A 22,739-nucleotide genomic window follows, 5' to 3' on the forward strand; every position below is an offset into this window, starting at 1 on the left:
ATTAATCAAAGTTAACTCAAATACACTTTCCTCAAATATTTATAGTGCTTGTATTTCAAGACTGAGACAGTTCGCTCAATCTGTGAACAGGACACTTTTTATGTCAAAATAAACCATCTGGCTGTACAACTGTTTCTAATTACTTTCCTGCCTAGACTGTGAGCATTGGGGTTTGGCACCAATCTTCCTCCCAGAGTGCTGCCCAAATCCAGCTTCCAGGCAGCTAATCAAAGGCACTTGCAGCAGCAGGGGAAGTAGTGTTGAAGCTGGTTTTGGCCAGCTCAGGGCTTTGCAAGCCCAGTGGGTCTGTCTGTCCGTGGGACTCTCTTAGAGAACTTCGAACTTCTTCAGTCACTGCCTGTGATCTAAACATGTGTGCACAGGGATTCCTCAAGTTGGTGCTGCTGCTGACTGCTTCACTTCTAACTCTGCTGCCTGCCATTCCTCAAACTTTCTCCCTGTCCCTGCGGTAAGTTTGTCTTTTAAATTAATGGGTTTATTTAGCAATTGCCTTATAGGCTGGACTTGAACTGGTAACAAGTTGCCACAAGCAACAAAAATCTAAAATTTTGTATATATCATACAAGAAAGGATGGAGTATTTTCAACCTGTTGCTATTGTCTATTGAAAATTAGTCACGTAATGTATAATACCCACACACATTGTATATATATATATATATATATATATATATATAATACAAAGTTATGTGTGCACTATATTGTAGTTAGGATCACAAATGTATATAACATACACGACATTGGATCACATAGTTGATTTAGAAATGTATCTTTTATTATACATGCAGAACTTAAATATGCACGTATCTATGGGGGAAAGGTAAAAGATAGCTTTTGCTAGATCTTGATGATTTTTGTACCCAACTCTCTAAATAGACAGTAAGTCCAGTCACTCCTAGTGCACCAAATATCCTGGATCTGGTTACATCCTGGTGCAATGGCACAAAAAAAAAAAAACACCACCCCAGACTAAGCAACCAAACCCCACAAACAGTACACACAACCTACCCACCAGATCTGGCACCTAGCTCCTGCTGGATTCAACAAATTTTTGTCATCAATGCACCTAAATTCTAATGCCTGAGGACAAGTGCAGATGCTATTACTGCACCAATAAATCTGGACCTCCAAATCATCCTGGTGTAATGGTGCTGCCCATGCCTAGATCTCACAGTGGGGTCTGGACAGGTTTTTATCCCAACCCTCCCCCTGCAAAATCCTAATGCCACCACAGGTAAGATGTTTAGATGCCCCGATGCATCTTAAAAATCTAGACCCTGCTGTACTCTAGTATGACAGAGCAGCAAAAATTCAGATTTGACATCTAGCTCCTGCTGGATCTTGCCAAATTTGAGCCATTAACCCATAAATTGTACCATTCAATTAAAGAACAACTTTTACTTCTGTTATTTAAATAAATAAATTTAAACACATCTGGATCCAACATATCCTGGTGCAAGGAAGCTGCAAAAACTTTAATTTGGCATCTGTATCCTGCTATTTTTTTGGCTTCGTGCCCTCTAGTTTTAATGTCTCAAATCCACCAGAATAATCCAAATCCAAATGTAATCCATCATTTAATCAGCTATATTTACCTAACCTATCACAAATGTGTGATCCCAATGTAAGTTTACAAATGGGTTCCCGGCCCCTTGCAAGATAATTACAATTCAGTGTAATGTGTCCCAGTGGGTGACACACTGGATTAATAAATACCCAGCTGTTGACCTTCAGGCTCTCAAAGGACAAAAATCATGGTGCTTTGAATTATTAGCTTCTGTGCTGCCATTACATGCTAAATCAAATGGCTGTAAAACTGCAGGTAATACAAAAATAAAAGAGTTTTAAAGTAATGGGTAAATCCACTGCAACAGTAAGGATCTCTGTTCCAACTCTGATCTCATCCACTCTATTTATGAGCACCTGACTTTGTCTTCAGCTGGTTGTCTTTGAAATCCTCTGCAGGAGTGGCTCCCGCAGCGCCTCCTCATGTAGACTGTCCCATGCTGAGTCGGAACGCAGGTGTCGTGTCCCAGGGGGAAAGTTGTGCAGCGGCAGAGGCCAATGTGACTGCGGTGTCTGCATCTGCCAAGTGACTGAGCCGGGAAAATACTACGGTCCGCTGTGTGAGTGCCACGAGTGGGTGTGTGAGACTTATGATGGTGAGACTTGTGCAGGTAAGGAAGCCACAGTATTCGGGGAGGCTTTCCCAGTGTGGTGAGGCTGCTGGCCATTAGCTGGCATGCTCCTGGCATCTCTATGCACATCTTCCCTTCCCGTTAGCAGACTGATAGCTTCTCACATCAGTGGCAACTCTGTACACTACAATTACTGATATGTTAGTGGACGTTGCACAGTTCAATTTTTAGAGTGTAGACAGGACTGTAAATGTGTCCCTGGCCATGGTTTTTGTCTGTTTGCTGACACATCAAAGCCTTTAGTGGGGTTTGGGAACACAGTTAAGGGGTCGTCTCTCCCACAAAATGATGTATGTTATAATTGGATCCCCTTGACTGGTTGTACCTGTAGCCTAGACAAGCCCATAGGAGGTTCCTCATGTTGGAGGCATTGCAAATCCATTTTGAGTCAGATAAATGAGCAGATCTTGCTTGTGTTATACATGTGAGTAGCTCTGTTGATTTCATTGGGACTACTTATGTGAGGAAGGAGAACACAATTTGACCCTCCATGTAAACTTTCCCAGGGCCACACAGAAGTTTTTGGCAGCCCGATACAAAATCTGAAACTGTGCCCTCCCTGCACTGTACCAAAAAAACAAATGTACAAAAACAGGAAGGGGCAGGGTGGTTGGAGAGTGAGCGCATACCCTGCACTTACCCAGGAGCAGCGGCTCCTGTCCTAACTGGCTGGGCCTGACTCACCACTCAGGGTGTTTTGAGCTGGTAAATAGGATTGTAGCACTACTTAGGTTTGGCCCGGCTGCTCCTCATGACCAAGAGGCAGCCAGGCCAAACCTGAGTGGCTCTGTGATCCTGTCACAACCACATTCAGTTTGGGGGCCCTCTCAAACAGGCGCTCCGGGCAAACTGCCCCTTTTGTTGCCCTCCCTGGGCAGCCCTGCCTTTACCCAGGGCTGTAAATTAGTTCTGAGCACTGCTTCACTTGTCAGTTTTGTTTGCTTTCACCCTCCAGTGGATATAGAACAGCAACTTTGTAGTTGGGGAAAGACCACTATAAGAGTTACACCATGGCTATGTATTCTAAAAATGCGCCGGCTTTTATTATTAACCATCTGTATGTCTCTCTAAGTATACATGTCACTTTACAAAATATGGACTAAGGCAGAATAGCCAAATTCTGTTTTTATATACATACACATTAATCCCATTGACTTCAATGGGAGACACATGAATGTACATTTCTGACACATAATTTGGGCTCGTGATCATAGGAACATGCCCAGCTGGTTTGCATCTAACCTTGTCACTTTTGCATCTTTCCAGCTGTCTTAGTTTAAGTTTCTGAACTGTTTTAATCAGATCTGGGAATTTTTTAGCAGCTGCAGAATAGGATATGAGAAAAAAAGAGGAGGAATGAATGTTATCTCCTCACATTCCTAAGGGGATGCATCCTGATGATGCACCTTGCTGAAAGAGGGCCACAAGGGAAATTCATTTCAGGTGTCCCTGCCTAAACATCTTTAGCAGCTTTGCATAAACGTGTCATCTTTTCAGGCCAAAACCCACAATTAGGTCAGTGGGAATGTTACAGGAATTCCGTTAGTAACATGATAATACAAATGCATTCCAGCAGTGGGTTTGGCAAATTTTATATGAAAAAAACCACACTTATTTTAGCAACAGCGTAGCTAAGAATTAGAAGTCCAATAATAACATGAAAAGATCAAGAGTCGTGTTATAAGAAAAATATTTGTATTTGGCACCTGAGGCACAAGTTTTGTGGAGAATGTGCTTAATATACACCCTGCTCAACAGTGCAAGATTAGTTATGCAAGTAATTTAGGGGAGCACGGGTACATTTATTATGTGGTTTGTTCTCTTCAATCTAGATCTTCTGATGCATCTTTATTTTTAAAAATCTGCAGCTTGGTATTGCAGCTTCACTAAATGTAGAAGCGGGGTGGTCGTTTGGAATGAAAGTGAAAGCTACTCATATTTTAAGATTTCATTCCAAATCCAAGTGCTCTAAAGTTTTATTACTGTTGGCTTTCCCTCCGCCCCCCCACCCCCCACCTGCTAATGCCACCATCAGTAGCTGAGAGCTTCATCAGTGGTTTAGTTGGAAGGGGAGAACTGAGACTGAGATTTTTCTAATAATAAAAATAATACTTAGCACTTATGTAGCACTTTACATTTTCAAACTTTAATTCATTAATCATCAGAAGACCTGACAGTGGCCTTTTCTACTCTGAGCTGTGAGAACTGAGATATGAAACTATTTAATCACAGCCCTCTGCCTTAATTGCAGTATAGATAGGGCAAGAAAGGTGAAGGGTCTCATCTTCAGAGCTGCTGAGCACCTATAACTTCCGCGACTTCATCTGGAGTTTAGGGTGCTCAGAACTTCTGCAAAGCATGCCTCAAAGATTTGCTCAATGCCAAACAGCAAGTCAGTGGCACAGCCTTGATTATAATTCTGGATTTCTGGGCTTCCAGTCATGTTCTCAGTCTACCAGGCTACACTACATTTTTACCTAGTTAACTTTTTGTAGTGGTTTTAATAAAGATGTGATGCACACATGGTTTTTATTTCCAGTCCTAGTCACATGACAGGGGGCAGGGTTGTATAAATTTATAGCCTTGTCAGTTGGCAGGAGTCCATATATACTCACTCCAAAAGCTACTGTTACATCTTCTTTAAAAATAATCAAATGTAAATAAAACATAGTGTGAATCAAAACCAATAACCAGAAAATAATGCATACTAATAGAGGTACTCTTTCTTGCTTAATTCAAATAGATCTGCACCAACCTTGAACCAAAGATGATATATACTCTCAAGTGTACTACTTCTGTTCTGTCCTCTTACTATAAAGTTTAAGGTCTCTCTGGATATGTCATAGTTTCTGGATTTGGGCCAAATGATGGAAACACAGTGTTGTGACTCTGACAGACACGCATTTGTTTCTCAGGATCTGGTTCTCAGGATAATTTTGTCTTTAAAAATGATTGAAGATTGACTGCCAGAGTTTTGAGGAAGTTTTCTTTGAGGAAGTGATGGATTTTTGAAAAAGTACCATAGTAGAAAGAGGAGGTGCACTGAACTCCTCAGTGGTTCAAAGGAGTGGAATATGAATCTTGAAGTGATAGACTGAGGCTTCAGGTTAGACACTTGAATACTTTTGGAAAGTTTGTTTTTTTCCTCAGCTACTTTGAGAAATCTGGCTATATGAGGGTGACCTGACAACAGTTCTGCTCCTATCTGAGAGCAGATGATTGAATTAAAAATATAATCTATAAATTACAGGGTAACACACAAGAAAATATAAGTGTTACATGTTTCTGCCATTTATCACCCAATTTATTACCCAATTTACCACACGTGCCTTCAGGATGCTGTCCATGAAGGCCACAGTCAGGCTTTCCTAAAGGAACTGCAGAATGGAAGAAGTGTAGATTGCCTTGTGGTTAGTGCTTCTATTTGTGCCCAGCCTATCAAATGACTCCATGTAAATGAAATGTTTTGGATATGAGTTGCTTCCTAAACATGAGAAGACTGAAGAAATAGCCAGTTCTTCTCAATTAGCTTTGTTCAGTATCCATGCTGCTAAGCTTAGGTGTTCAATTTCCTCACTTGAGTGGACATTGTATTATCAGGTCCTTGAAGGGTAGTAGATGAAAGGACTGTCATGAATGATGTACAAGGAGGAGATGGAATTGGAATCAACTGTGTGCTTACTGTACCTGTTGGATTTTTTTTCCCCTTGAGCCTTCAGAAGGGCCTAATATTCCTTTCAGAGGAATTCTCTGAGGTGATATACAGAGGAAATAAACCCTTTTAGTACCCCTTTTGCATGTCTTTTGCAGGATTCCTTTGCTTTTTTCACAAAATTATTGATGGAAGGAGCCTTAGGTGTGACTCTAACCAGATCCAAGCTGCTCTCCTAAGGGAAAGATAGACTGAGGGCGGAGGAGATTCCAATTTGCTTGCCTAGGACTTTCCACATCTGTACTATCATCTTGGGTAAGCACTGTAAACAGAAAAGGGAATTGCCTGAGGAACTGAGCATAAGATGTAGTGCAGAGGAGAAGCAGGGATGGGCTCTGTCCCATTATTCTCTCTTTTATGGCCTTTTCATGCTTCTTAGACTGAGTATTGTGATGCCATAGTTTCTTGTTCTCTGTACTTCTTGCTGCCGGTGAGGCCTGCCTCTTTCATTGGTCTTGTATTTGACTCTGTGGCAGACCAGCTGCAATTTTAGAGATGCTGCTCTTATCTGGACTACTTGGAGAGCCTGGCCTCTTCAGTTGGCTCCTCTCACACCAGCTACACCAAGGTGAGACAGAAGAGGTAGGAGTTGTGTTGCAGCATTGAAGGCAACTAGGCAACTAGGCTTGCAACTTTAGTGACATTCCTGTGTGTTCTGTCTTGTGCACCTGGCCTGAGAGGCTCCTTGGCTGAGGGAGTGCACTCTGCATTGTGGGAAGGGATGGGATAAGAGAATTAAGATAGCAAAAAGCTGAATTAAAAAGCAAAGGGTTTGACTGCTAGAAAATAAGGATTTTTGGAGATGCGAGGTTGAGGCTTTCTTAGTTGCCTGCCTGTCTCCTCAGCAAAGGCAGAAACTTCTGTCATGGCAGTCGCCAGCTACAAATGAGTGAGAGGACCTGACCTACAATATGTAGAAGAATTGTGTGCGTACCTTTCAAAGGAGAACTACTGTTCAGTGTAGAGGGAAGGGATTTCATGGAAGTAGGAATTTTTACATTAGAAACATCTATACTGAAAGGCTTCTCTGTTTCCTAGCAAGAATTTTACAGGTTTAGATTATTTCCATGTGCTGCTAAAACACTAACTGTGTTTAAGACTATCTGTTAACCTAAGATTTAAGTGTCAGTTACATTACCTACAAATTTGTCTAATTTAACAAAAAAGGGTAATCAAGGTTGTGGCTCGCTCTAAAGGAATTGCCAGAGTATTATCAGAATGCTTGTCTCTGACCTGCACACAGCTCCCCAGAGCAAGCTAGTCCTGCTAACCCCGAAAGGACACAGATACAGACTTCTGATCAAGGATAGACAGAGAAGCAGAAATTCTTCAAAAAAAGAAATAATATTTATTTAAAAGAGAGAAAAAGTTACAGGAGATTTAGTAAAGGAATTAAAAATGCATGAAACATAAGAAAATACAATAGAACTACATGCAGTAAAAGTGCAGCAAAATAAAAGGTACAGACTATATAGAATAACTTATTACATATAAAAAATACAATAGTTTCAATGTAATATGCATCTAGAGATCCCACATATAACAAAGGCTTTTAGTTCTAGTGATACAATACTTAACATGATGTAGTATGTGAGGTCTCTATATACACATATGAGCACATTCACAATTTAAAGAAATTGCTTAACATTAACATTAATACTTAACACTTAACATTTAATACTTAATACATTAATACCCAACATCAATTACCCACATTAATATTTACACTAACATCCTGTGAGGGCAGAGCTCAGGCCATCACAAAATGGGTAAGGGAGATCTCATTCAAACCACAGGCGTCTGGTTTTATTTACAAGCAAAACCCATACATTCCTCAATAGTAAATCAAAGACAACACTTACTTCTACCATTCTTAAATCCCCCTGTATCATTGGTATGGTCCTTCTGTTCTGTCATGGTCTACTGCTGTTTGTTTGGTGTTTGAGAGCCCTCTGGTGACAGAGACAAAAGCCTGTGCTATCCAAAGGCTGCAGTCTTCTCTGTTGGCTGAGTCATTCCCTACAGGAAGTGGAATTTCCTACTATGTCACACTGTATCTCTCCGAGATGGAATCTTCCACTATCCTCTCCCTATATCTGCCATTTTGGATTTTCTATTTTAATTAAAGCCTTTATCTTAAAACTTAAAACTAATTATTATTTTATGCAGCCCAAAGGGTCCTGACACTGTTACCACTCTAATAATTTCAATTTGGGGGAAGTGAATTTTATAGCAATTTTAACCCCCTTCTGAGGTTTTTCTGCAAGGTGCTGCAAGGTATTTCAAAACAGCTAAAGCAAAATCTCTTGGTACATATCTTGCGTCCTACATTGCAGTTAAACACAAAAGGATTCATGGAACTAGGCAGACACATATACAGATCTAAAGTGGCACTGACCCTCTTATTGCTGCTTCAGAGGCTCACCTAGATTCTTCCTTTATCCACTTGTAGTGAACTATGCACATCAAAGTCACCTGTCTCGTTGTGATCAGTCTTTTTACTAGTCTATGTAAAATAATCCAACTTTTCTATACTGAGAGGAAATTTCTGGTTAGCACAAGCCATTGTCACATGTACAGCACAGGCTGTCAAAGTATATTAGGCAAAATGTTTGCAGTTTTGGTGATACATGCAAATAAATGGCAACAGTGTTGGCTTCTTGCTATCATATGAGCTCAGTGCTTTCTTACAGGAACACATTAAATCTGTGTTATATGAAAAGATCAGATGGCATGACCCTAATTTCTGCTGAGGATCCATTAGATGCCTATTTTTTCAGTAATATTATAGCACATAGGAATCTCAAATTGAATGAGATTTTGTTCATTATGAGTGAAGACATTTTAGTTAATATGCATAATGTCTGTGATTAATGAAGATCACAAAGTTTAAGTAAGTGTGGATTCTTATGGCCAACTACAGTGGAAACACTGTAGATAGTGCAATAAAATAGATCACAGAAGTTGTGTCCAGTGAAGCATGAGGCAGCAAAATTTCTTATTGCATGAAATATCACGCTTCCGTTACTTAAAATTGTTAGTCACCCGATAGTATGCAAGGACCCAAGTAGTCAGATGCACACCTGTTATCTACCAGGTTGCAGGGGTGACCAAACGATAAAGGTTCGTTTTTGGATGTTTAAAGGGGGAACAGTTGTGGCACAGTGTGCAGGCACTGAGATGTATGGCTTTACCTTAATGATTTATTAGTGATACAGAAACAATATTGACTAACAACTCTATTTGTACAAGGAAACACACAATATACTCATACAAAGAAAGACACAATATACAGTTAACCCAAAAAGAAAATCTTGTTAACTTCCAAAAACAATTAATTACAAAACATACTTACTAATACAAACCAATGCAAAAACATTACGGCCGGCAGACGCATAAGCTCCACTGGAACACGAGAGCTGAGAGAGGTTTCGAGGTGATCAGGCTCGGTTACGGGTGCACTCAGGGTGCAAGTGACTCAGGTGCGTTCTCCTCTCTGCCTGCCAAACTGTGGGCAGGACAGATATACCCAAGGTGACGCCCCCCAAGATCTAGTGTCGAAATCGCTGACAGCTATATGGGGCTTCTCGTCTACCAAATAAGGTAAAATTAACTATAGATAGGGTTTCGCCGAGTTTCCCTGAAGAGAGGGGATATTCTGTTGCAAGCTGTTTACAAAATATCTGTAAAGTATCTGTAAAGTTGCAACAGAGCGGTCAAACTTCAGCCTTAGCCTTTACTGGAAGCTGTTTGCAAAATATCTGTAAAGTTGCAACAGAGCGGTCAAACTTCAGCCTCAGCCTTACTGGAATGGTCAACCCTCAGCCTTTACTGGCAAAGACAATAACAGGAAACAGCTCGGTGTACGTGCTGGCTTTGCATCTAAGCATGGAGGCCAGGGCAGACATGCAGAAGCTGGCCTGGTGTTACAACAAAAATCTATTATCTAAATTCACATCAGTGTAAATAAAAACCAAATTTAGTCATGAGTAAACAGAATAATAAATGTAATAACTTCTCTTTTTCTATAGTGGAATGCTGTTCAGTAGGTGCAAATCAAATTATCATGAGTGTTACAGGGGCGCCATTTAAGGAGGACGGGGGGGCACCTGGCCCCCTGAGTTTCATATCACAGCAGAGCAGGGGCGCCATTTCAGATTTTGGTAGGTGTAACACACACACACCCACATTCTCCTTAAATGGCGTCCCTATGGTCCAGCTCCATCGCACAGCATGTCAGGCTTGTGTTGCCAGACCTTGTACCTATTCTTCAGGGAGTGGCACCAGCAGGGGCTGTGCTCTGCAGAATGGGAGCTGATCACAGTGCTGCAGATGCTGGATGGTGGCTGGTGGGAAAGGAAGAAGGAAAATGGCTGCATGGCTGGTTCCCAGTGAGCTTTGTGCAGCTGCTGGAAGTAGGATACCGGCTGCTCTGAGTGCCTGGGGGGGCACAAGAAGGAGTGCAGGGGGCTAGGGCCATGAGAGAGTGCAGGGCTTAGAGGAGAAGGAGCACAGGATGGGTTGGGGCGTGCAAGGGTGTCGGAGGGGAGTGCAGTGGTTAGGGGAGAAGGAGGTGCAGAAGGGGAGTGCAGTGGTTAGGGGAGAAGGGGATACATGAGCATCAGCATAGCTACTAGGACAGTAATGGGTGCTCAAGTGGGGCCATGTGACAGCGCATACAGGAAATGTGCTAGGTGTGTTAGATGCTGTATGGATCTGTGCCATAAGGGACTGTGTGGGCGGTTAGCTCAGGATGGAGCTGTTGCCTTCCCCAGACTTCCTGTCTGGCCATGAGACATTGGCTTTGAATCATAGAATCATAGAATATCAGGGTTGGAAGGGACCTCAGGTGGTCATCTAGTCCACCCCACTGCTCAGAGCATGACCAATCCCCAACTAAATCATCCCAGCCAGGGCTTAAAAACCTCTAAGGAAGGAGATTCCACCACCTCCCTAGGTAACCCATTCTAGCGCTTCACCACTCTCTGAGTGAAAAAGTTTTTCCTAATATCCAACCCAAACCTCCCCTACTTCAACTTGAGACCATTACTTTTTGTTCTGTCATCAGGTACCACTGAGAACAGTCTAGATCCATCCTCTTTGGAACCGCCTTTCAGGTAGTTGAAAGCAGCTATCAAATCCCCCCTCATTCTTCTCTTCTGCAGACTAAACAATCCGAGTTCCCTCAGCCTCTCCTCATAAGTCATGTGCTCCAGCCTCTCCTCATAAGTCATGTGCTCCAGCTGGACTCTTTCCAATTTTTCCACATCCTTCTTGTAGTGTGGGGCCCAAAACTGGACACAGTACTCCAGATGAGGCCTTACCAGTGTCAAATAGAGGGGAATGATCACATCCCTTGATCTGCTAGAAATGCCCCTACTTATACAGCCCAAAATGGCATTAGCCTTCTTGGCAACAAGGGCACACTGTTGACTCATATCCAGCTTCTCGTCCCTAGGTCCTTTTCTGCAGAACTGCTTCCTAGTCTGTAACAGTGAATGGGATTCTTCCGTCCTAAGTGCAGGACTCTGCACTTGTCCTTGTTGAACCTCATCAGGTTTCTTTTGGCCCAGTCCTCTAATTTGTCTAGGTCCCTCTGTATCCTATCCCTATCCTCCAGCGTATCTACCACTCCTCCAAGTTTAGTGTCATCTGCAAACTTGCTGAGAGTGCAGTCCACGCCATCCTCCAGATCATTAAAGAAGATATTGAACAAAACCAGCCCCAGGACTAACTCTTGGGGCACTCCACTTGAAACCGGCTGCCAACTAGACATGGAGCCGTTGATCACTACCCGTTGAGCCCAACGATCTAGCCAGCTTTCTATCCACCTTATAGTCCAATCATCCAGCCCATACTTCTTTAACTTGCTGGCAAGAATACTGTGGGAGACCGTATCAAAAGCTTTGCTAAAGTCAAGGAATAACATATCCACTGCTTTCCCCTCATCCACAGAGCCAGTTATCTCCTCATAGAAGACAATTAGGTTAGTCAGGCATGACTTGCCCTTGGTGAATCCATGCTGACTGTTCCTGATCACTTTCCTCTCCTCTAAGTGCTTCAGAATTGATTCCTTGGGGACCTGCTCCATGATTTTTCCAGGGACTGAGGTGAGGCTGACTGGCCTGGAGTTCCTCGAATCCTCCTTCTTCCCTTTTTTGAAGATGGGCACTACAGTAGCCTTTTTCCAGTCATTCGGGATCTCCCCCATTCGCCATGAATTTTCAAAGATAATGGCCAATGGCTATGCAGTCACATCCGCCAACTCCTTTAGCACCCTTGGATGCAGCGCATCCAGCCCCATGGACTTGTGCTCGTCCAGTTTTTCTAAATAGTCCCGAACCACTTCTTTCTCCACAGAGGGCTGGTCACCCTGTCCCCATACTGTGCTGCCCAGTGCAGCAGTCTGGGAGCTGACCTTGTTTGTGAAGACAGAGGCAAAAAATCATTGAATACATTAGCTTTTTCCACATCCTCTGTCACTGGGTTGCCTCCCTCATTCAGTAAGGGGCCCACACTTTCCTTGACTTTCTTCTTGTTGCTAACATACTTGAAGAAACCCTTCTTGTTACTCTTAACATCTCTTGCTAGCTGCAACTGCAAGTGTGATTTGGCCTTCCTGATTTCACTCCTGCATGCCTGAGCAATATTTTTATACTCCTCCCTGGTCATTTGTCCAGTCTTCCACTTATTGTAAGCTCTTTTTTGTGTTTAAGATCAGCAAGGATTTCACTGTTAAGCCAAGCTAGTCGCCTGCCATATTTACTATTCTTCCTACACATCGGGATGTTTTTTTCCTGCAACCTTAATAAGGATTCTTTAAAAAACAGCCAGCTCTCCTGGACTCCTTTCCCCCTCATGTTATTTTCCCAGAGGATCCTGCCCATCAGCTCTCTGAGGGAGTCAAAGTCTGCTTTTCTAAAGTCCAGGGTCCATATTCTGCTGCTCTCCTTTCTTCCTTGTGTCAGGATCCTGAACTCGACCATCTCATGGTCACTGCCTCCCACGTTCCCATCCACTTTTGCTTCCCCTACTAACTCTTCTCTGTTTGTGAGCAGCAGGTCAAGAAGAGCTCTGCCCCTAGTTGGTTCCTCCAGCACTTGCACCAGAAAATTGTCCCCTACACTTTCCAAAATCTTCCTGGATTGTCTGTGCACCGCTGTATTGTTCTCCTAGCAGATATCAGGGTGATTAAAGTCTCCCATGAGAACCAGGGCCTGCGATCTAGTAACTTCTGCTAGTTGCCGGAAGAAAGCCTCGTCCACCTCATTCCCCTGGTCTGGTGGTCTATAGCAGACTCCCACCACGACATCACCCTTGTTGCTCACACTTATAAACTTAATCCAGAGACTCTCTGCTCATGCTCCTAACCTGTGTGCAGGGCTGAGCTCTGGCAGAGCCGTGTTGCCAGCCTGAGGCCTGGCCCCTCCCAGCGCTGGGGGAGAGAGGGCACCTGGGGTTAAGGCTCTCATTAAAGTTGCTAATCACCAATCACCAGTTGTATCCACTAGAGGGTGTTTGGAATTTAAAAAGACTCATCCCTGCCAGGGTTTCTCTGTGGATGACTCAGCATGCTGAGCTGCAGAGCCCTGGCTCTTGGGAGGCCTGACTGACATGGCACGGACACAGGGCATTATTCAGGCCACTCACATGGTCGATGCCATCCTGGGGCCTTTGCCACATACAGACTTGACCTCTGCCCCTTGGCTGTTGACAAACCTTTGACCCTGACACAAGTGCCTGGCAGTGGCAAGGAGGAAAAGTCTCCTAGAGCCCCCCATGACAGCAAGCACCCCCTGGCACTCATGTGTGCTCAGATCCATGGAAGTGGGAAGTCTCAGGCTGGAATTCCAGCTGAGGGGTCTGACAACGCACATTTTTCACAGCTGCTGATGAAATGATGGCCTTGTCACTAACACATGGATTTCAGATTACAGAGGCAGCTTTTATTTGACCCCATTCTATTCTCTAACAACTGTTTCACTTCACTGAACAGCTCACTGCGCCCTGGGATGGTGCAGGAGTAACTCAGGGAGGTACTGCTCTGTTGTGACAGTTCCACAGCCTGTTGGAACTGCCATGTGTTACAGTGCTGCACACAACTTCACAGCTGTGGAGAACTTCACAGCTGTGACTGGGGCAGAACCCCTTTGACCTGCACCAAAGTACAGGAATTTTTTCCCAAAAGAGAGTGTGCTGGCAGATCTGCCTCACTGGCTCCGAGAGTTGCTCGGGGGCAGGGGGTTGAAGCCGAAAAGAGGCAGGGTGGGGGTTTGGGGGAAGGGGTGGAATGGTAGCAGACAAGGGGTGAAGCAGGGACAGGAAGAGGAGGGGTGGGGGTGGGACATGGGCAGGAAGAGGCAGGTGGGGGTTTGGGGGAAGGAGTGGAGGGGAGCAAGGCCTGGGCCAAAGGTGAGAGGTTGTCCCAGGCCCCGCACCTCCCTAGGGATGGCCCTGTGTTTTGGGCAGTGGCAAATGGCACATTGAGATACCTACCCATGGTTCAACACACTGCATTGACATAAGCAATCCTGGTGAGTACATATAGCACTGACGGAAGCAGCCAAGTATGAACACATAAGAGCAATATATTAACTGTGGCAGCTTTACACCAATGTAACTTACATTGGCCAAATTTTGTAGTATAGATATGGCCTAAGTGAGTCAGTATACACAAGCATCTGGAACCTCCTGAATTTCATAATGCCAAGGGCCAGTGTGAATATGTCTATACTGAGGCACTGCTCCCAAATGGGCAACTTTTCCCTCCTTCCATTTTTATCCTAATTTTTTGTTAATAGTGTTCGATAGAATCCAGGTGGTGAGAGAGGATGGATTGTAAAAGGAGGCAAAGATCTTGTACATTTCAGCAATGGTGGGGTGGCAGAATAAAAGTATGTGTATTATTGGGGTTTATTAGGGCATTGTTCAAGAGGACTGAGTTAAGATAGCATGCGGAACCTTAACTCTGCATTTGCTGGTTTTCAGAAGTTTGAGTTTTGCTCAACTCAGCATTCTGCAAGAGGGCTACATAACATCAAGCAACCTCAACTCTGCATTACTGCAGTTTTTTGCCATAAAATTTCCTATTTTTTCAAAACAGCAAAATATATGTTGTTGATAGGAGTTAGGAGTCATTTAGGTAGTTGTCTATCATGTCCCACAGCCACAGTTAGCATACCAAGCCAATCACCCCTCTCCTCTCCCACATAGAGGGGAGTTGTGGTGCACTGGCAGAGCTATGGGTTGCAGAAGGGTTGGGGGGGGAGGGTGGTTAGGGTGCAATGGCAGAACTGGGGGGTGATATGTATCCCTCACCTGAACCTCTAACCTCTCTCACCTCCCCTACTATACATCTCTATAGCTCTCCGTTCCTCACTTCAGCCTCAACCCCATTTCCTATTCCCTGCACCCCCTAATAGCTCTCCCCTCCCAGGATGCATTCACATATCTTATTTTTCCCCTTCAATAAAATTGCTGCCTATGATGCGCAAATTGTAGCAATTTCCAGCCACTCAATTCAAAATTCCTTTTGTCTTAGGTAGGGCTTGAAATTAATTTATCCTTAGTTACATTAATGGAAGGGAGAGTTCACAGCAGCCAAGAGGTCTGTGATTCAGCCAGTCGTCTGTTCCCTTCTGAGCTTATCAGTAGAAGACAGCAGAAGGAAACCCTTTTTGGCGGGGCCTGTACCTCAAGAACACCTTGGTTAAATGACCCCATCTTCTACTGCTACCCCACACCTGAATGAGGCACTCCAAGCAATCTGAGGCTTGGTTTACACTAGCAACTTATGTCAGTATAACTATGTTGCTGAGAGAGTGTGGAAAATCCATATCCCTGAATGATGAAGTATACAGACCTAACCCCCAGTGTAGGTAGGAGGGCTTCTCCCTTTGAGCTAGCTACAGCTTCTTGTTGAGGTGGATTTCCTACGCTGATGGAAGAAGCCCTCTCATTGGGGTAGGGAGCATCTCCAGTGAAGTGCTACAGCTGTGCAGCTGTACTGATGCAGCATTTTAAGTATAGACAAGCCTTGAGTAACTTCAGATTTTAGAGCGCTTACAAAAGTCAAGTTTAAAGCATATAAAATGGCAGGACTGGAAACCCTCTAGCCATTTTCCTGTATTGGTGCATGTTCTTAAATACTGTTCTTGCCTTGGGTCCCCTAAAGATTTAGTGGTCACCATGCACTATCTTGGATAAAACTTGACAGCAATAATTTAATTTCTAGCTCTGGACAAAAAAAGCCCCAAACACAGAATTATTTTTAAAATGGCAATTTTTAGGATCTTATATCTCCAGAACCCCTGGCTCAAATGACTCCAACTATTAATATTACCCTGAACCTTTCTGAGTTACACCAAATTTCAAAGAAATCCAATTAAGCATGTAGATTTTAGAGGGCCTAGAATGGTCAACCTTTAAACAGATGTTGTGATGCAACATTAATTGTAGTGGTTCTCCCATGTCACTATATTTGTCCTCCCAAACTGGTAGCTGCCCATATGCTGACAACAAAGTCCACAGTAACAACTTGTCTAGATAGCATTGTTATAATCCACATTATTCCTGAATGAACACAAATATCCTCAAATGGAAGCCATGCACATGGATTGAAAAAAGAATATACTGTTCCACTATATCACTGAAATGGATACGACGGAGAAAAACACAATATAGCATTGCATCACCTGTATACTCTATTAGAGCACATTGTCGGCTCGCATACAAGCCAAGCGGCACCCATAAATGTTAGTGTAAGTGTTATGGGTGAGGCCCCATGCATAAGTTTAAGGATAGCATGCTCAAAGGAGATGGCTTTTCATGAAAAGATGGGAACACTATTTTTTGCTGGTTGTTGATAAAATCACTGATTGAATGTGGACATCAGCTGCTCATGGGCAAATGGATAACTAGGCATCTAAATGGGCACTTACGCATGCACAATCACAGACACCTCCTTTAAAAATGTGGTCCTGAGAAGTATATGTTACATATACAGCTTTCGCTGCTATAAAATTTTGGACCTGACACTGCAGCTTTTGCATATCCAAAACTCTCATTGAATTCTATGGGAATTTTAGGTGTGTCATAGCTATAGAATTGGGCTCGCAATATGAGAAAACAATGTTGTGAATGATACAAGTACTAACTCTTACCAAGCAACACTTAGTAAGTGAAGGATAGTAATATTATCCTGTCTCATCTCCCCTTTTGTTCTATGTGTATGCAATGCTGTGAGGAAGGCTAGCATGAGTTGCAATGTCTTCAGCATATCCACGACACCCTATTTATATTCCATATCTTTAACTACTGTGTCAGTGAAATGACTTACTTGGCATATAATAGAGCAATGTTTCTCAAACTGGGGTCGCTGCTTGTGTAGGGAAAGCTCCTGGCAGGTTGGGTGGGTTTGTTTACCTGCCACGTCCGCAGGTCCGGCTAATTGCAACTCCCACTGGCTGTGGTTCGCTGCTCCAGGCCAATGGGAGCTGCTGGAAGCATCGCAGACTGAGGGACTTACTGGCCGCTGCTTCCAGCAGCCCCCTTTGGCCTGCAGCGGTGAACCGCGGCCAGTGGGAACCATGATTGGCTGGACTTGCGGATGGGGCAGGTAAACAAACCAGCCCAGCCTGCCAGGGGCTTTCCCTACACAAGCAGCGACCCCAGTTTGAGAAACACTGTAATAGAGACTGTGGGGTGGATGGAAATAGCTAGCTGAGACTCAGTACAAAATGGGCTAAGGTGGGGAGGAATAAGGTGGAGGAAGCAAATAGAGGAAATGCTATTCTTCCCCAGGCAGACAGGGGCCCCTGTCCTTTTAAATAGTGTCTTTCCTCTCTCCCTTTGGTTTCCTATCATTCTGAGTCTTCCCTTGGCTCCCCCTGCCTATCAGGGAGAGTGGGCTTCTCCCTGAGCTGCCAGCACACAGAGACCCAAGAATCTAGGTAATCTTCTTTGGGGGTTCCATATGTTTCTTATCTGCATTTGACAAGATAATGTCATTCTTACCTTTTAGATACAGCCTTTGCCACTGTTATCTGTGCCACTGTCACCCTGACTTTGGATTGTTGCAGTGTATTCTCCATGGGAACACATTTGGAAACTGCAGCTAGTGCTGAATGCAACAGGCTATATGTTGAGCACTGTTTCCTACAAGGAGCACACTGCACTGCTGCTCTATGACTTTACTGGCTGTCAGCTGATTAGGGACGAAATTGAAGGAATTGATTTTGACCTAAAGGATTTGGGTTAGAGATGTAAATATTGGTTGAAAAAGTTAACCAGTTAAATGATTAAAATTATATCGTTTAACTGATTAACCATTAACTGAGGTCACTCTGGCTGGCCAGTGCTGGTGAGCTGGGGCTGCGGTCACGCTGGCCCAGGTGGATGGGGTCACTCCAGCTGGCATGGTGTGGTTGGGGCTGAGGTTGCTCTGTCCAACTGGCCCAGCGCAGCCAGGGCTAGGGTCATGCCAGCCCAGGTGGAGCTGGGGTCCCTCCGGACAGTGTGGGGCTCGGGACGTTCTGGCTGGCTGGCCCAATGTGGCCGGGGCTGGGGTCCCTCCGGCCAGCGTGGGACGGCTGGGGTTAACAGTTAAGGTCAGTTAACGGTAAGCCTAATGCTTACTGACCTGCCCACCTCTCTGTACAGACGGAGGGGCAAGCAGACTAAATTTCAGTGAGTGGCACTGTGACTTGGTGCCCAGTGTCCCAGTACCACTCAAATTTGGCCTGGCCGCACCTCCATGCAGATGGGGGGTGGGGCAATCCAAATGGTTTTCTGACCTGGTGTATGGGGAATCTGTTCTTGTAGAGCAGAGCATCAGGGAATCCACTTAGAACTTGACTCCTGGCAGCATCAGCTCATGCATTGTGTGGGAAAGAGGGGGGTGGACTTTCTGACTGAGGGAGACCCAGGGTCTCTGCCTGGGTGGCTAGGATGATCAGGAAGTGGAACGGGGTCTCTTCTAGGGGGTAGAGACTGGAACTGTGCCCCCGCCCCAAAGTCTGAATTGGTGTCACTGCTGCAGACCTTTTACAGCCAAGTGTTCAGAGCACTGTAATCTAGAGAAGGAGCACCTGACTGGGCAGGAACAAGGCTTGCTGTGGGAAGCAGTCTATAAAAGCTCCATGTTCTTAGTATGAGGGTGGAGCTGGTTGCCAGTGAACTCCCAAGCATGATAGCAAATAGTACTGGTTCTGAGTTTCCCAGATAAGGAGGAACCAGGGAAAAGGTCACAGCATTGAGACCAGAACAGATGAGTGTTCCTCTGCATCAGGCCTGCACCTGGAGTCCAGTGCAGAAGCAGGGATTGGGCACCACTGCACTACAGTTATTTTGCCTGTTGAACCCCTGCTGCATACTGGGGGACCTGGCAGGACTATCAAACCTACGGGAAGGGATAAGGGAATTGTTTATTTCATTCAGGACTTTTGTTTGTGCCCAGGAGAAGACTTTTTTTGGCTTTTACTAGAGGGTCCAAAGTACCAGAGCAATCTAATCACTTGTAGTACATTGTTGTTGGAACTTAAACTGAGGCATGGACACTACTAGACACTAGAGGCATATGTCTGCACCCTCACAGTCAGGTACTAACCTTTTGTATTATAGGAGGAAAGAATCATATTTCTTATAAATATGACAAAAACTTCTTACAGAATGACTTTGTTCAGAAGCCTCATTTGCAGCAGGGTGTATGTAGTAGGTTGTAGGTGGGAGGTGAATTGGCCACAACACCTTCAGAATTTGAGTTCTCCTAAGAAGCACACAGCTTTAACAGACCTGCAGCTTAGTTGTATTTATTTCTCAGTGCCTCTTTCCCTTCTTGAATCACCATTAATGGCCAGAAAGCTCCTAAAACTGCTTATTTTCTGTCTGCTGCTTGGCCACCTGAAGTAGCAGCGAGGCTACCAAAGGGCTTTGCTCCTGTCAGTGGCATCAGCAGAGGCAGTCAGAGCTTTCTGAGGTATGTCTGGGCCAGTTTATGAGAGAAATAAACAGCACTAGAAACTCTGATTACACTATTAGGATATACGGATTTGAAGGGAACTAAATAAATGAACGCAAACATTCTAAGGCTGGGCTCATGCTGCTGCTAAAGCAGCAACAGCAGACACTGTACTGGGAATGCCATGGAGCTAACAGAGCAGCTGTGGTGGGAGGAAGAGAGCTGATCTGGGCTCCCTCCGGTCCCTGACCTTGTATGTGGCCCAGGATTTATGGGATTACCGCAATTCTGATGATGTAGTGAAGAGAGAAAGGGAGATGGGTCAGATTCTGCAAAACCCGCCCTATGGACCTAGCACATGGCTCCATCAGCTCACCTAGGGTTGCCAACTTTCTACTCACACAAAACCGAACACTCTTGCCCCACCCCGCACCCCACCTCCGAGGGGTGTGAGGGCTTTGGTTGGGGGTGTGAGCTCTGCGGTGGGGCCGGGGATGAGGGCTGGGGCAAAAGGTTGGGGTGCAGGGGTATGAGGGCTCCAGTTGGGGGTATGGACTAGAGGGTGGGGCTGGGGATTAGGGACTCAGGGCTGGAGCAGAGGGTTGGGTGCAGGAGGTGAGGGCTCTGGCTGGGGATTTAAACTGCCTGCTTGTCTTGTTTGCACAATGCAAACTGGATACTTGAGAAGACTAGGATGGGTATTAATAGTGGCTGAAGGCACTAGCCTGTAGAAATGGATAGTGAGTGACACTGGTCTGTTGGGAGAAGGGATATATATCCACTAAGTTTTAAAGCATTATGCCATGGTGATTATTTGAACAGAAAAAAAATTACTTGGTTTTCACCTTTTCCAGTTGTGCTCCTATCAGCTGTTTGACTCATCGCATAAGAGAATAGACTTTGCTCTGTGACTTTTAAGTTAATACCAAAGCCCAAATCAAACAAAATACTCTACATATATAAATAGTTTCTACCACACACAATCTATTACTGTTTTACACCTGATTAAAAAGGGACCCGGGCAGCTCCAGTCAGCACAGCTGACTGGGCCATTAATAGTCCGGTTGGCCAGCCTCAGCAGAGCAAGCAGGCTCCCTACCTAGCTCCGCATGGCTCCCGGGAAGCTTCTGGCATCTCCCTCTGACTCCTAGGCACAGGGGCGACTCCTGCCTCAATCGCTGGCTCTGCAGTTCCTATTGGCCAGAAATCGCGGTCAGTGAGAGCTGCGGGGGTGGTACTTGCAGGCAGGGGCAGTGCGAGGAACCACCTGGCCACCCCTGTGCCTAGGAGCCAGAGTGTAATGCCAGCAGCTTCCCAGGAGCTGCCTGAGGTAAGCGCTCCCCGGAGCCTGCACTCCTCACACCCTCACTTGCCCCAAACCCCAGTCCTAGCCAGAGTCCTCTCCTGCACCTCATCCCCAGCCCCACCCCAGAGCCTGCATCCCCAGTTGGAGCTGTCACCCCCTCCCGCACCCAAATCCCCTGCCCTAGCCTGATGAAAATGAGTGAGTGAGTGAGGATGGGGGAAAGCAAGAGCCCGAAGGAGGGGGGAAGGAGTGAGCAGGGGTGGGGCCTCGGAGAAGGGATGGGGCAGGGAGCAGGGTCTCAGGGAAGGGATGGGCCAGGGGGCTGGGAAAGGTTCTTTGGTTTTCTGCAAATGGAAAGTTGGCAAACCTAGCATAATGTGGGGCCAGGATATGTCACTGTACAATAAGACACAATAGCAGTAAGTACATGTTAACAGTTGTGATAAACTCAGGACAGATAGCTGCAAGGGAGGGATAGGAATCAGTAACAGAAGGTTAAAAGGCCCTCCTCCTTATCAACTGAGAGGCAACCACAGGTCAATCAGGTTCAGCTGGGAAAGGTTACCAAGGTAGTAAATTAGAATCAGCTGAGGGGGGAGCTACCTGAGGTTAATTGGGACCAGCTGATTCCAACTTGGGGCTGCCTGAGACCTTTTTAAACCCTTCCCTGTGGAAGGAAGGGGAGGAGAGTAGAGAGAGAAGAAGCCCTGCTGTCAGGAGTAGAAAAACAGCGAGACCCTCCAGGAGGAGAGGCTGTACTTTCTCCCACAAGGGGGGTAAGAATTCACTAACCAGGACTTATGGAGATACAGGGAGCAAATTTCCCTTGTGTCCCAAGGGGGACCGCATTACCTGAGCCTGTCTCACCAGGGCTGAAAGTAGCAGATACCGGGGAGACTGAGGAGGTGCCTTGCCACACAGTATAAGCTGTAAATTTTGCCCATTCTTTTTTTTTGTTTGTACTTGTTAACTTAAAAATGGCCAAAGTCATTCTAATATAATTTTTAAAATGTTCCTTCAGGTTGGTAGCTTAAGTGCCAAATTTCAGCCAGGAATGGAGTTTTTAGGACTGTTTTTAAAACTCATAAAAAGAAGTCTAGCAGGTGCTAGTATAATATCTTGTAAACAATGATCCAGAATCAGAGGGTAGCCGTGTTAGTCTGGACCTGTAAAAGCAGCAAAGAATCCTGTGGCACCTTATAGACTAACAGATGTTTTGGAGCATGAGCTTTCGTGGGTGAATACCCACTTCCTCAGATGCATGTAATGGAAATATCCAGGGGCAGGTATATATATATATGTGTGCTAGCAAGCAAGCTAGAGATAACGAGGTCAGTTCAATCAGGGAGGATGAGGCCCTGTTCTAGCAGTTGAGGTGTGAAAACCAAGAGAGGAGAAACTGGTTCTGTAATTGGCAAGCCATTCACAGTCTTTGTTCAATCCTGAGCTGATGGTGTCAAATTTGCAGATGAACTGAAGCTCAGTTTGCAGATGAACTGAAGCTTATCCTTACGGAAAAGGATAAATGGACACAAATCAGACATTA

At 44.9% G+C, this 22,739-nt stretch overlaps 1 protein-coding gene across 1 annotated transcript in view; it reads left to right on the top strand.

The window, feature by feature from the left end:
- Positions 1-371: 371 nt before the first annotated feature.
- Positions 372-22,739, top strand: part of ITGBL1 (integrin subunit beta like 1) — a 236,091-nt gene continuing 213,723 nt past the window's right edge. The window contains exons 1-2 of the mRNA XM_030568086.1: positions 372-469; positions 1,986-2,197. Of these exons, the coding sequence (XP_030423946.1) occupies positions 372-469; positions 1,986-2,197 (310 nt within the window). The remainder of the gene's footprint in view (positions 470-1,985; positions 2,198-22,739) is intronic.

The sequence above is a fragment of the Gopherus evgoodei genome, chromosome 1 (assembly GCF_007399415.2).
Source record: "Gopherus evgoodei ecotype Sinaloan lineage chromosome 1, rGopEvg1_v1.p, whole genome shotgun sequence".
Classification (NCBI taxonomy): domain Eukaryota; kingdom Metazoa; phylum Chordata; order Testudines; family Testudinidae; genus Gopherus; species Gopherus evgoodei.